Consider the following 14,888-nt stretch of genomic DNA (forward strand, 5'->3'; position numbering starts at 1 on the left):
TTACGCAAGCGTCAGTATTTTCATAAACGTTTCGCGGGTAATATGGCGTTGTGGAACAAAGTGTTGTCAGGTTTTGATAAAGAAGAAGAAACTGTTAATTTTGGTACGCGAACGATAGTAGAAAACAATGGTTCATTGTACGAAACTTCTACAATTGCCACGATACAATCTAACGAAAAGGTAAGTCGCTATCAGTTCTCATTTCGACTGCAACAAATTCTTGTATCTTAACGGTTTTTATCTTTCAATATTTTAAACACGAGTGTTTGCGAATCTATTAGATTATTGCGATTCTTTGAGTTTATTTTAAACAATATAATATTTTCCTTTATCCTGTATTAATTAATGATTTTGTTCTATCTGTGAACTATGAAATAAATAAATGCAAACTATGAATGAGTATCAATTCTAATTTAATTTCTTTTATATTATAATATTACAAATTGTTTTATTGCGTTAACTCTTGATAGATTCACAATATTTGTAACAATTTTATATTTTTTAACCGACTTCGAAAAGGGGGAGGTTACTCAATTCGACATGTATATTTATTTATTTATTTTTTATTTTTTTTGGAAGGCAATAAATGAGCCAAATGTTTTGGCATCCATGCAATACACAAGGCTTTGTGTTGCAATTGATAAATCAATTACAATATTTACGAATGAAACTTGTGAGGAAATATTATTAAGTATCAGTTTTAATTCATTAATAGTATGTTATTGCATCTCCGATGACAGTTCATTTTTATTTGTTGTACTCTCAAGTGGAATTCTATATTGTCTTCATTTATTAACTAAAGGACAAGTTATTTTCTCAAAGTAAGTTAAAAAAATTATATCAGTGTTATATGGGTGTTTTATAAAATCATAATAGTTCTACCAAGTTAATCTTTATATGTAGAAATATTACAAGTGACACAAATACTATAAAAACAATATTATTACAAAATGAGTGTGAGTTCATCAATATATATCTTGTTGCAAAAAATGGAGTCATTTACAGGTAATTATATAAAATTATTATGATTAAATGAAGTTTTCTATTATTCAAATTACCTATTTCAAAATCTGCAATTGTATTACAGAGCATCAAAGTTTAATGTTAAACTTATTAAAGATGCTATTTTTAATGAAACTAACATTACAGTAAAAGAACTTGTAGACCAAGTGCAATATGTACAGTTATTCAAAGGATTTTCTCATGATGAGGTAAATTAAATTTGTATTTTATCTTTCAACATTTCATTAACTAATAAATCACTTAGAAGAATGGAGATAATTTTATCTTTCACATAATTTATTTATAACAACCAAATATGTTATCATAAGATTTTTATAGGTAATATGTGCTACTATTGGTATAATAAATGAAGAAATATCAGTAGCTATGATATGTTCAAATATGTTATTTATGTGGCCCAGTGAACAATGTAATAATTTTAATTCAGTGTGTTATAATTATAGCATGGTAAAATTTTTAAAAAATCACATGTAAGTGTTTATGAACAATATAGCATTGTATACTACTTTAAATACAAGTTAAATAAAAAATAAGCTATTTTATAGTAACATTAATAGATCACTTTTTTTAATGATTATAGGTCAATGCTGTGCTTATGTACCAATAACATATTACATATGGTATGCCCTCAAACTTTACTTGGTTTAAAAGTATATCATAAGCCTGTATCAGACTTTGTGATAATTGAAGATAATGACAATAGCTCATGTCAGATTCTTATTCTAACAACAAATGATAGTGAATGTGCTACTACACGTACTTTATGTGTCCTTTCATTCCCAGGTATGTGATGCATTAATTTAAAATATATCATAATTTATTTATGTTTGTTTTCTATATTATTACTTGAATACTCCATTTTCTGTAGAATTTGAACAGAAATTTCAAATAAGTGTACCTATTACAACATATCTTGTTGAAATTATGGATCCATGGGATGAAGTAATTTTATTCTTAGAAGGTGTCAATTACTTTGAGAATAATACTAAATATATAGACACAATTAGAATGAAAACTATATCAGAAAGTCTTCCTGAATATCAATTACAACGTTTAATAAGGAGAGAACAGTTTGATGGAGCTGAAGCTTTTGCAAACAAATTTAATTTATCCTTGGAGCCAATTTATTGTGCAAAAGCAGCATTATTTTTATCACAACTTGGGCCTTGGGCAAGAAAAGTTACCAATCCTATTCAACTAGATGCTCTACTTAATATATTTGATAAAATAGAAAATGTGCAATACATAGTAGAATGTTGTAGCAAGGCACTTATACCAGACTATAAGCAAATGAGAAAAATTTATTTATACGCGCGCACAAGAATAATGGAAACTATTTCCAAAATGAGAAACAATGAACACCAAAATCTTCTGTTTTTAATTAACAACACATTGCACAAACTAGAAACATTTCACATGATTTGGGGATATTGTAAAGATTCTGAATTTTATAATGAAGACACCATGAAGGAATGGATAAGATTTTCACGAGCAAATTTTATGGAAGAATATAAAACTCATTTAAGTTTAGGTGAACTTGATGCAGCCACTCTGATTTGGACTAGACATCTTCCAGATATTGTGAAATATATTTCTGTAGAAAGTATGCAAAACATATTTGCAATTCTTCCTGAGAAAATATCTCCACCCACCCTTTGGCCATGGTTATCACATTTTATACCAACTTTACTATCTTTTATTCCTGGTGCAATGGGAGAAATTATTCTTTGGGGGTGTAACAGAGTTAAATCATTTGAACAATCGCATCGCGCTACATGGCCTCAAAATGGAATTGATTTTGCCAATAAATTTGTAAAATTATTAAGAATCGAAGAAAGTGACCTCACCATGCAGTCCTTGCATGCTCATCGCGAATGCCTGAGTAAAGGTTCAGATCTAAAAAAATTTGTCTTCTTAATGCAAGCCTTGTCTGATATAAAAAAATTAAGAGAAAAGTATAGATTAACAATATTTCTGGATTCATACATTGGAGAACCAATTGAAGTATCATATATGTTGTTGAATAAAGTACATGTAGATATAATTCCACAATTTGTAAATACATTTCTAAAGCAGTACATGCTAAATAATTCTTTGCAAAACGATTATGTCTTTTCTACATACATACAGAAAACAATAAACAATTTTAAAAATTGGTGGTCTGGTGAAGAAGCACCTTGGGAACAAAAGATTGTTGTTATTATTGGCTTGATTCAGAATGTAGAGACTAAATTGCAGCAGACATTAGATGTATTAAAGAAAGCTTCAGTTCCATGGAGTTCCACTATGATAAATCTAGCAGAAATGAGCATTAATTTAGACCATGCTTTAGCGTCTCAAATTAGAATAGAATACAATTTTGTTCCAATAAAACTTATATTAAAGAAATACGGATATGAGCGTATTGGTATAAATGATAAATTTGTATGTCGTATAATAAAAGAGAATCATGATGACATGATTTCTCATATTGAACAAATAACTAAAAATGATCCCTTATTAAGAAAACAGGCATTTTCGTCTTGTACGAACTATTATCTATCTAGAGGGAATTTTGAGAAAGTGATGGAAATATTGAAGTCTTTAGAAACAGATATTTTATTATATTGCTGTGTACAAATTGTTAATTACGTAAGGGCCAGTTTAACTTTAAAGATCATACCTAAATCCCTTGAACATTTTATTGAAATGTTGGGTTGGGTGAAGTTGCAATTACAAGAAATGGCAAAAAAAAGTAAAAGTCAGTCACATTACTGCAACAGTGTTACTACTAGTATAGATGAAGTAAAGTCAATGTATTTCTTAAAAAAAGAGTTTCAAATTGATATTACAGTCAAAGAATATTACACTGGTAAAAAGCAAGTATTACAGAATTACATCGAAAAATTGTACAGTGTAGATACTGAAAAAAATGATTGCTTGCCTATAAAGTACAAAAAAGTCATTAAAGTTGCAGATTTACTTCATTTACAAAGACTTGAAGCCGTATCTTTATTATTAGAGTGGACAAAGGACGTAGATATGTTTAAATATTTTAGCAAATCCAAAGGACCACAGTTCCATTTAATGCAAGAAGAATGTCAGTATATACATAAGATGTGTTCATTAATGCTACAGTATGCTGAAATGGATCCAGGCATTGCAGTGAATATTCAGAATTTAATTTCTACTTCATTATGTGTTTGTTCTGATGATGAATTACAGTCCATGTTGTTATTACTTGTTTGGTCGAATTTGTATCAAGATTGTTTTAACAAAACTACTAAACACAGATCAGATGAACCGAGTACAATACAAAAAGAAGTTTCAAAAACAAATTGGAAATTATACACGATATACAAAGATCTAGCTATTGCTGCAGATGAACTCTTGCTACCATTATTTAGAGATGTAATTTCTCTGCAGAAATTTCATATGGTTAAATCAAAATCTGATATAGAACATAAAGTAACAGATGAAACTGTTTTAAATTCCAAACCTCTAAGTATACAAGAGCCATTAAAGGAATTGCTTGATAAAATGAAGAAGTTAAAAGTGGAACATAACGATTATTGTTTATTGCAAATTATCAAGACATTATATTGCAATATTTCTATTATACCAGATATACCTCCTACTTTGTTAGAAGAAACGCAATCATTATATTTCCATTTTCTAATAGTGCTAATAAAAAAAATATTAAGTACACGAACATTCGATCTTCATCTTGGTCTGTCGTGTTTATTTATGTTACCCGAGTCAGAAGCGTGCAAATGGATTTCTACTGCTTGTAAATCATTGCCGCCAGATTGTACTCGACATTTAAGGATATCATTGCTTGGGTATGAATACTTTCGTTTGACAAAAAATCAATTATTAATTCAAACATATCAAGATAATAAAACCTTACACTTATGGGCACAAAAGTTATCCAAATATTCTATCTCGTACAAAGAGATTTTAACGAGCGATACTACAACTAAAAGAGAAATATTGCAACATATGATGAATTTTACTAGTGATCATATGGTATCTTTATTTGAAGAATTTTGCTTGAATTTTGGTTTTGATGTTCAAGATTGCTTATTACTTTATCTACAAACGATAATAAAGACGTGGAATCCAAAATTAAATATATGTAATGTTAATGGAAGAAAAGAATTACACATTGACAAAGATGAAGTAAATGTACTGGAAAAGAAATGTAACATCGTAGCTGCCAAGATTACAGACAAAGCTGCTCTAGTAAACTGCATCAACAGTGTTATCTCACAAATCAATTTCTATTATTATGAAGTATTCATAATCCTTATGGATCTTATAGAACACAAAAATATTGAACATATAAACTTTTTTTGTTTTCTTCAAAATTATACTCGCAATAGCCAACCTACGCAAACAGAACGTGACGAATGGATGCATCTTAATCCAGAATGTACGAATCTACCACCTATAGCAGAATGGCGTTTGCCCTTCTTACCTAAAGTTGCATTATGGACTCTTATAACTCCAGAATTAAATTTAAAGAGTTACGAAAAATGGTTAGAGATTGCTCCTGTTCTTAAATTACAATCACATATTATATGTACATTGGCCATTAAAGGCGAAGTAACCCACACGTGGGGAAATAAATATAAAACAGACAAATGGAGTCTTTGTTTGAGAAACAGTAGCTTATTAAATAATATAAAGAGATGTATAGAACGAATGGATGGTCCAAATGCATTATACTATGGCACAGCAGCATTATATTATGTTGTAAATCATACACCTCCAGGCGCTGACCAAGTAGCAGCTGTTGAGGAATGTTATAAATATGCTCAACTATCAGTTCAGAAATCAACTACATTTGAAGAGGGAATGCTAGAGAAAATAAAATTTAAGTATTTACGTTTTACATCGGAACATATTTTACGTACACACGGCTTAGAAAAGAGGAACTATCTATCATTGATTGGAAATCCATATAAGTTGGTTCGCGAATTGTACACAGATGAAAGTATTCCGCAAAGATACAGATGTGTAATTGATCATAGACCCGATATAAATTCGGCAGTTAATTCTCTTAGTCAGTTGTTTTCTATCAACATGATGAAACTGTGGTTGGAATTATTACAAGAATGGTTGCAGCCAGAAAATAAATACATGAAATTTAATCAAAGTATAACGGATACATTCTCAGTCGTAAATTCCGAACCAAATTCGAATTCTGATGATAATTTATTAAGAGCGCGTTACATTCTAGAATATAGAAATCTCGAATTATCAGCTAACTTTCTTATAAATATTGCTTTTAATGACAGTAACGAAAATTATAGCCCAGAAACACGTTACAGAGCTCTTCACGTGTTACAATCGATATTTAATACAGCTGAATTAGAAGATTTAACTAAACGTAATAATCAAACAATCAAAAAGTATATGAAATCTCTAAAGTACATAGATAGATTGGAATCATTGGGAATAGGTTACAGTATAAATGCGTTTGAAACATGTTCCAAGCATGAACTAGTACAGATTTTATGGAAAACGCAAAGTTACTCAACGCAAGCACTTATTCTTATTGCACAAATCTGCATAGATTTTGAAGTACATGATTATGTATTATGGGATAAAAATTTAACTCAATTAGCCAAATTATTAATAATTAACGAATTAAAAAAGATCTTACTACAAGTACGGAATATATGCGCTATTGTAAATTGTAATGGATATATATCAGGCTGGCAAGTAGTAATTTCTGAACCTTTTAGAAAAATGGATATTCATCCAACCTTTGAACAAATTAACAATTGTATTGAAGCACTACACCTTTTGTATTCTTGTCCTGTTGTACATGCATTGTGTTTTAATGACATTATGAAGTACTGCTTTCATTGCCAGCAACCACATATAGCTGCTGCTTTTTTACCTTTCTTGGATGATGATGTTAAAGAATATGTTTTACAGGTAAATAGATTATGTTTAACTTTGTACACATTCTGAGATAAACTCAAAAATTAGTGTAAATTACATTGTAGATTGCATTACATCAGATAATGAAATTACATTGAAATTTGTATTATTAAAGTAATACTTTTTATAGGAAATTAAAGATACAGGTAATGTTAACAAAGTATTGGAAGATTTAAGTAATTTGTCATTAAATGGAATACTTTGTATATCATATGTAAGTATGGCACACTATTAATTTCCTATTTCAATTACACTAAATATTTATGATATCAATTTTCTATGGAAGGAAATTTCGGACTGATAGTCTATTATTTTCTTTCAGTGCATTAAAGTTATACAAAATACATTGTTAAAAACAAATATGTAATGACATAATTGGTAACATTATTTCCATACATGCAGTCTTGTGTATTTATACTTTGTATACAATTGTTAAATAAATATTTATGATACATTTCATAACCTTTGAATTTAATTATTTATGAATTATTTGAAGATGATAATTATTTAAAAGAATAAAATGGTACTATACATGGCATATACATATTGAATAAGTTTTAAATTTATTAGTTTTTTCCAATGTTATTCCATAGCATCCCATGGCTCAGGATAATTCTCAATTAATAAAGACTTATTTCTAAGCAATTTTACATCAATAGAGTCGTCGTTTCCTTTGGCCTTTAATAATATACAACGATGTACTATTATTAATTTTGGATTTTTAGAATCCCGGCCAACAACTAAATCAATTTCATCATCAACCTTCACCTATACAATGAATGCATAATGAATCCTTTTGTTTTAGTATATAACTTTTCTGCTTAATTATAAGAATATCATTACCTGGTGAGATTTTTTTAGAATTTTATTTCCATTAATACGAATTTTGCTATCATAAAATGCTCTATCTATCCGGCTATAACAAATTAAATTTAAAATTATTACTTCTATATGCTACATAGTAATTGCATTGGTTTGATATCACAAATAGATTGCTTGATATTTTATATATAAAGTTTCAAAGGTTTGAACTATATTTCTCAATATTTTATTTATCAAGTAATTTACAAGATCATACTTGCGTGACAATCCAAATGCTACCTTAGCAATAGCATCTACACGAAGAGAAGATACAGTAGCATTAATTATTTTCGAATTTTTTGTCAGTAGATAATCATCTACTTCGAGAGATTCGTTTTCTTCATCGTCATTTTCATCTACCTGAAAAAAATGTGTGCAACAAATATATAAATATACTTTGTTTTATTTGTTTATTACAATAAAAATATATTATATTATAAATATTCAAACTAGATAATATTGTTTTGATTACCTCTTCAGAAGCTTCTTTCTTGCTCTTGAATCTTTTAAGTATCATGAGGTTAGAGTTTTGTTTTAAATACAAATGATTTACAATTAAATTATATTGTTGACAATTAAATTTCCGTACATTTCGTAATGTATGAAATATTCGTTTATTGTCACGTATTGTCCTCTGCACAAAATTACGAATCGTTCTAGACAACATCGTACAAAGTTTTTTGTCTTACGTATTAAGTATTTGCATATACTGAGTTATAAGAACATATAAGAATTCCTGTACGAATAGTATTCTTACAGAATTAAAAATTGTACTGGAGATATTAAACTAAAACTCATACACACAATGTGTTACGCATTCCGGCATTCCTGTCTTCACTAACCTCTAATATCTTCGATTTCGTCCATCTTTTATAATGTTCCAAATTTCGTTTCTTTGTACTACTTATGAAACATTTGGTTCTAAGGAATTAAGCTACTGCCTCATTTTTGCTTTGTAAATTATATATACTATTTATAGTCATAGTCATGATAATTTGGAAATGGCACTTGTTTAAAATCTATTATTTTTGGATATGTAAATAATAATACATATATATAATGCAATATTATTGTCACAATAGGCACTAATAAAACATATAAAAAAATTAATCAGATATTACTTAACAATATTAATTATGTTGTACTTCAAGTTTGTTATCTTCTATTGGATCATGGAGTAAGAGTTCTGATTGAAAATTTAAATATTTCTTAATATGTACTTTATTTTAAGAAATTCTTTTCAAAATACATATAAATAAAAATAAATGCTTCCAAGTGGTATTTAGAACATGCATCTATGTAGTTACATTTTGATTGTTATTTAACACTATAATTTGTATTTTCCATAAGAAAATAGGACAGCTAATATTAATTAAAAAATGTTCGTATGACACTTTGTATATACCACTGTATTGGCAGCAGAAGAGTGCTACTATGGAGATAGAATAAATTAAATATAATTAAGATCTATTATCAACATTTTTTTTATGTAATCATGTTATAAGTACATTTGAAAACATAGGAGAAGAATTGTACCATTACTTTTTATTATTAATAAAATCAACTCTAGAATTTTTTGTGCAAAGTAATAACACCATTTCTATAGATTATCTCATTATGCATTACTAATTGTGAACCTGGAATAGGAAAAACATGATATATATTACTATAAAGCTCCCTTGTGCTGCTTTATTAGTACAGAAATTAGTGGTTTTACAGAAATTTTAAGAAAATAGATAAGTGTTATGTTTATACATTACTGATGATTAAATTTGTATCTTAGTGCATGTACATACATTTGTATTCTAATGCAATCTTATCCTCCTTGTTTGGTTTATTGTGTTCTACCTAAATTGACAATATCTTAAATTGAGTCAATACTTTCATGTCTTTCATTTTATCGTTTCGGTTTGATTGTTTTCCTCTTTTAATAAAGATGTTCGTTTATTGATTAAACGCGATTCAAATATAAATTTCGATAAAACATTTCATATACAAATAAAATCAGATTCTTGGTGACTAGAATATTTTTACACTTCATACATTCATTCTTTGTATACTTATATGCAATAATACATAATAAAAATTATAAACGTTACATTAAAAATAATATTGGACTTTGGTTTGTAGCATCCTTTGCTGTTTTTTTTCTTTAAAAAAAGAGTCAATGTAAATTACCATTGTTAAGTGCACAAGTTGTAAGTAGTGTAATTCATCTTACCAATAATACACATGAATTCAAAATTTTGTTTTCATTACAAATTTCGGTCGATTCCATTCTCATTTAAAATAAGGAAGCAATAATTAATAGTTGCTAGAGAGAAAAAAGAAAAGTTTCAAATATAAATTGAAATAGTAGAATAAAGTTTTTATTTATATTGTAATATTGCAAAAAAGTTATTGAATTAATCTTATAAGTTAAAAAAATCTGCTTTAAGATCTTAAGATTAAAAATCTTAAAAAGATTGTGCTTTGTCTAGTTCTTACTTTTAATGGATCTAAGTTTGATACATTGTTATAATATGTAATCTGACTTTGGATTGACATTTCAAAAATCTAAAAATTTACTAGTAACTTTTTCTCATAATTCGATATATACGTAACAAATAAATAACAGAGTTCACTACGTACACGCGATAGTAATCGTAAAACAAATCCACTACTTACAATAAATGCAAATTTGCATATAATTATTATATTACAAAAGTTGGTGCTTGTTCACTTTATATAATAAATGTGTCACGTTTATGTACGTATGTACACAATATAAAAACTTCCTAGGCTTAAACATGTCGTAGAATAGCAATAATATCTTGAGTTGTGCTCTTTGAAGTATCAAAGAAAAAAAATTGTCTTACACAGGAACTACAAATGTATTGTACGTCCTTAACTAAAAATTTAATTTATATACGATATCTTGCAGCAGAAAGTGCCAGAAATAAATTTTCTGTTGAAAGTTGTAGCAAATACAATAAAGTGTAAAGCTTACTGCAAACATCTCGCGGCACACTCTATACTTCAATCACATGACTAATTACTCAAATAGATTGTGTACATACCGAAATACTTTAAGAGGAAAGAAATCATATTATTTCGTCATCAAACTGTGCTTGATTGAAATTTAGAGCATGTTATTACTATGCTACAGTATGTACACTCAGCAAGCATTAATATGCCTCATTCATAATTCACTCTCGCTTACACTAAGAATTTTTCATTTTAAATATGATGACGTATCTCTAATTCGTTTCAAAATTCATGTTGAGTACAAATATGAACAAAGTATGTTACGTAATATTCGTTTTATAAATTTGAAAGCATATGGCACGCATGTCCTATCTTTTTATATTCTAAGCTTCTTTTTTAAATATAAAAAAATAGCATGTTTACGAGTAGAGGAATATTTGTTAGTCATCATCATCACACTATTTTTTTTTCATTGAGTCCTTTTATAAAGAGAATGTAGTATCTATGAAAATAATATTTTAATATTGTAGATCGGCGTAAACGAAGTATGTTACAGTATAATAGTAGCAATGAAAAATTCACAATAATAAATTAGATGCAAGTAATTCAATACATAAGAGAAAAGTTATTTGTTCTGTACAATGTACTCATTATTCTAAAATATGTGATACTGGTTTTTTTTTAATTCTGAAGATTTATATAAATTAATTTTATAAAAATAATAATGGAAGATTAAAGATATCATGGTATTTTTTTTTAAATAAATTGTGCTATGTTTTTCATTTTATAGGCATAATTTGCACCTTACGTTCGTCACTGGAAATGAAATACATTTCCTTACACAATTCAACATATATTTTGATTATTATTTTTCCAATGCAATCTCAATTACTATTAAAAATAATTTAGGGCTGATAATCAGATTGCACCTGTGCAACAATCTGTAAAACTGTATCTGCTACAGGAAACCACAGCAATACAATTCGAAATAGATGTTTCGTATTACACTTCTTTAAAAATATTCTGACTCAAAACATGGTCAAAATCAAATAAATATCAATATACATAATACACTATTTTGCTTGTATTATGTAGGTACAAGAAAATGTTCGAATTCTAGACAATAAAGTCTCATATAAACCTATTAAATTCGTCCACAAAAAGTGTACAAATGTTTGTTGGCAGTATATTATACATAAATGTACCTTTTTCTGTTGCAATGCGAAGAAATATTACGATCACAATATTCATAAAAAAGTTCAAGATAAGTATAAAATATTTTCTGTTACAAGATTTTTCAATTCCTTTATAAGTTTTTTTTTTCTAATTTCGCTATTAAGTAAGGGAGTCTAATAAGATACAAACATATATTGTCTAGAACTGACATAAAAAATGCTCGCATTGTTGATTTGATTTTTTCGTTGCTATGGCACTGTACGTTGAAGTAACACTATATAATGCTATTTTACATTTTATAAAAATTGTTAGTATATTGATTGTTATATATATTATATGCGTGTACTAAAATGAATGTTTTCACTATTATAAATATAAAAGTTTTGAAGTCTGGCAGCTCTCATGAACAAAGTTCCAAGATTCGACAGTGTTATTTATAAAAACATTAACTTTATTTCAACATTATAAATCGAGACACTAAGTTAAAAAATTACATAATATGACAACAAAATGGATATTGTCATAATATAAAAATAAAAAAATTACCTGTAAATATGTATTGTTTCAAGGTTATGAGATTATTTCCTCTTGACATTGACTAGTACATTAATTATAAATTTATAGGTTAAAAAATGCTACAAACATGATACGTATAAATCTATAGTAAATTTCATTCATTTGAATTTCATAAGTAAAATGGTTAAAAATTTGACCATACTTTTTCGTTGTCCAAGTTTTCTTTTTAGTCTTACAGCATTAATTTTACAACTTACGTTAAAATAAGGAAGCTGTAAATTGTACTTTATTTATGACACGATAAACTACAGCTGCCAGAAAAGTTGTTTAAAATGTATGGTGTGCTATCTCCATTTCAAAACATTCATATTTTCTTTCATTTCTTTATGACAAAATTAATTTCAGTCTGTCAGTTTATATATGGCTTTACCTACATCGATTCATTCCTGATCATTTATTGTTTATAACATAGTGCATCTTCTCTGTCTGCGTTTTTGAGGTTCTGGTCTTAAGACAGCACGTACTGCTTCATCAAATACTTGTTTCAGACCACGTTGCGTGAGTGCAGAACATTCCATATATTTCACTGCACGAATCTATGGATTATATTTGAAGTCAATAAGGTTATAATAGAGTTTTAAAGTTTAAGTGAATTTTGCGGCATAACAGGAAATCATTCTGACCTTATTTGCCAATTTTTGTCCTTGTTCACGTTTTATGGCACTGAGGCCTTGTTCAGCTAAGGCAGTAAGTGTTTCACGATCGTCTCGTAAGTCTATTTTAGTTCCAACGAGTATCATTGGTGCATCTGGGCAGTGATGTTTTATCTCTGGATACCATTTACTGGTAACATTTTCAAACGATGATGGGCTTGTTACAGAGAAACAAATAAGAAAGACATCAGTCTGAGGGTATGAAAGTGGACGAAGCCTATCATAGTCTTCTTGACCTGCTGTATCCCAAAGACCCAAACTAACAGGTATTCCATCCACAACCATGGGTGCTGAGTAATTGTCAAATCTGTATAATACAATGAAAACTATATTTAAGTATTCAAAAATTAAAGGAAATTAAAAAAAGAACATTTGGTAAGTTGTTACAATAAAAATCTAATAGCAAACTATAAATACATTTAATATATTTGACTTAAATATCTTTCTTAAATATATACATTTATGAAATAATTACATATTTAAATGAAGTTTCAAAAGACTAAGACACAAAGAATGTTATAAAAATATGATGCAGAATGGATTACTTCCTGCAAGTAATGGAAGGGTGTCCAATACTGTTTTACTATTATTAGCCACCCCATTTCACTACTCCAAGAAAAAAATGAGTAATAAAAAGTCATTACAAAAATACTGTCCTCAAAAATAAAAGTATTTCCCCAAGGAATTCTTAATTAAATTCTCGATTTTATTCATATTATATTGTCATAAATAACGCAAAAATATTGTAATTCGTACAATAGTAACACTTACACTGTGGGTACGTATTCTCCTGGAAAACTGTCTGTTGTATATGATATTAACATACACGTTTTTCCTACAGTTCCATCTCCTACCACCACACACTTGATTGGTCTACCTGAACTCATGTTTCTAAGACTGAAGTAACAAATAAATATCGTTATTTCGTTGTTAAAATACTATATTTTGATTAGAAAATTACACAAGGCGGGTTCGACTTTTTGTACTACTTCGAACAAAAGAAGACAGCTAAGGAGTTTGCTTTGGATAACAAAAAAGCGCTAATAACAGCGGATATTTAAAGGTGTTAGCTTAAAGGTGTTGTCGTTAACAGTATTTTAAGCAGATATAATTTAGTAATTTGGTAAATAACGGTTACCTTCACGTGACACTGATACAATCGTCAATTACAATCCTACAGTCCGTAGAAACTGTAAGGTACGTTTAGGCGATGAGAAGTATTTTTCATATAAAACGTTACACCCAAAATGTATTTTATATCGATACTACGCGTATCGTTAAGTCATGTAAATCTGTCAAATGATTCGAGGGTAATAAAACGATACACGTTTCAGATTTGAAGGTTAGTCGTGAAAGTATGCGGCTCTGGTTTAATTGAAGGGCTTGCCCTTCGATTTCAGTTTCATTTGTTAGGTGTGCAATCGGTAAACAAGGGTTTATCGGTATCGCTCGATCACTCACCAAATATGAACAAACGTTAGAGTAGAAAAAAAAATCACTACTTCGTCACGATTTCGATTGCGTGTATATTAGACTTTCTTCAAAAAATGATAAAACCGGGTGCCATGACGGTATTGCGGTTTTTGGGACTAAAACGGACGTAGCTGGACGTAGCCTTCGCTTGGTGACAGATGTTCGACAATCCTCTTCCTTCCCCTTCTACGGGGCACGATTATTATTCAGAAATGATGAATGGCG

The 14,888-nt window shown here is 28.6% G+C and overlaps 3 protein-coding genes across 6 annotated transcripts; 1 reads left to right on the top strand and 2 right to left on the bottom strand.

Annotated features, from left to right (window-relative positions):
• The first annotated feature begins 42 nt into the window (after positions 1–42).
• LOC128877372 (kinetochore-associated protein 1) lies at positions 43–7,419 on the top strand. The gene is made up of 9 exons (XM_054124618.1): positions 43–180; positions 580–821; positions 904–1,005; positions 1,088–1,211; positions 1,342–1,493; positions 1,604–1,806; positions 1,892–6,951; positions 7,088–7,171; positions 7,280–7,419. The coding sequence occupies exons 1-9, from the start codon at positions 43–45 to the stop codon at positions 7,322–7,324; spliced, it is 6,150 nt and encodes a 2,049-aa protein (XP_053980593.1). The 3' UTR covers positions 7,325–7,419.
• LOC128877380 (mitochondrial transcription rescue factor 1) lies at positions 6,991–8,883 on the bottom strand. 3 transcript variants are annotated; one of them, XM_054124643.1, is made up of 5 exons: positions 8,661–8,883; positions 8,291–8,452; positions 8,036–8,178; positions 7,801–7,873; positions 6,991–7,725 (listed from the first exon to the last, which is right to left on the bottom strand). In XM_054124643.1, the coding sequence occupies exons 2-5, from the start codon at positions 8,333–8,335 to the stop codon at positions 7,540–7,542; spliced, it is 447 nt and encodes a 148-aa protein (XP_053980618.1). In that variant the 5' UTR covers positions 8,336–8,452; positions 8,661–8,883; the 3' UTR covers positions 6,991–7,539. The 3 variants fall into 3 exon arrangements, with proteins under 3 accessions (XP_053980618.1, XP_053980617.1, XP_053980616.1); XM_054124642.1 differs by having other exon boundaries at positions 8,291–8,554; XM_054124641.1 differs by lacking the exon at positions 8,661–8,883 and having other exon boundaries at positions 7,341–7,725; positions 8,291–8,654.
• A 1,093-nt stretch (positions 8,884–9,976) lies between these two features.
• Positions 9,977–14,817, bottom strand: LOC128877381 (ras-related C3 botulinum toxin substrate 1). Of its 2 annotated transcripts, XM_054124644.1 has the most exons (5): positions 14,652–14,817; positions 14,329–14,482; positions 13,962–14,087; positions 13,161–13,497; positions 9,977–13,073 (listed from the first exon to the last, which is right to left on the bottom strand). In XM_054124644.1, exons 3-5 carry the CDS (start codon positions 14,075–14,077, stop codon positions 12,939–12,941), a joined length of 588 nt encoding a protein of 195 aa, XP_053980619.1. In that variant the 5' UTR covers positions 14,078–14,087; positions 14,329–14,482; positions 14,652–14,817; the 3' UTR covers positions 9,977–12,938. The 2 variants fall into 2 exon arrangements, with proteins under 2 accessions (XP_053980619.1, XP_053980620.1); XM_054124645.1 differs by lacking the exon at positions 14,329–14,482 and having other exon boundaries at positions 14,652–14,811.
• Between the last annotated feature and the right edge of the window lie 71 nt (positions 14,818–14,888).

This window comes from Hylaeus volcanicus, chromosome 5, assembly GCF_026283585.1.
Source record: "Hylaeus volcanicus isolate JK05 chromosome 5, UHH_iyHylVolc1.0_haploid, whole genome shotgun sequence".
In the NCBI taxonomy this organism is placed as follows: Eukaryota; Metazoa; Arthropoda; class Insecta; order Hymenoptera; family Colletidae; genus Hylaeus; species Hylaeus volcanicus.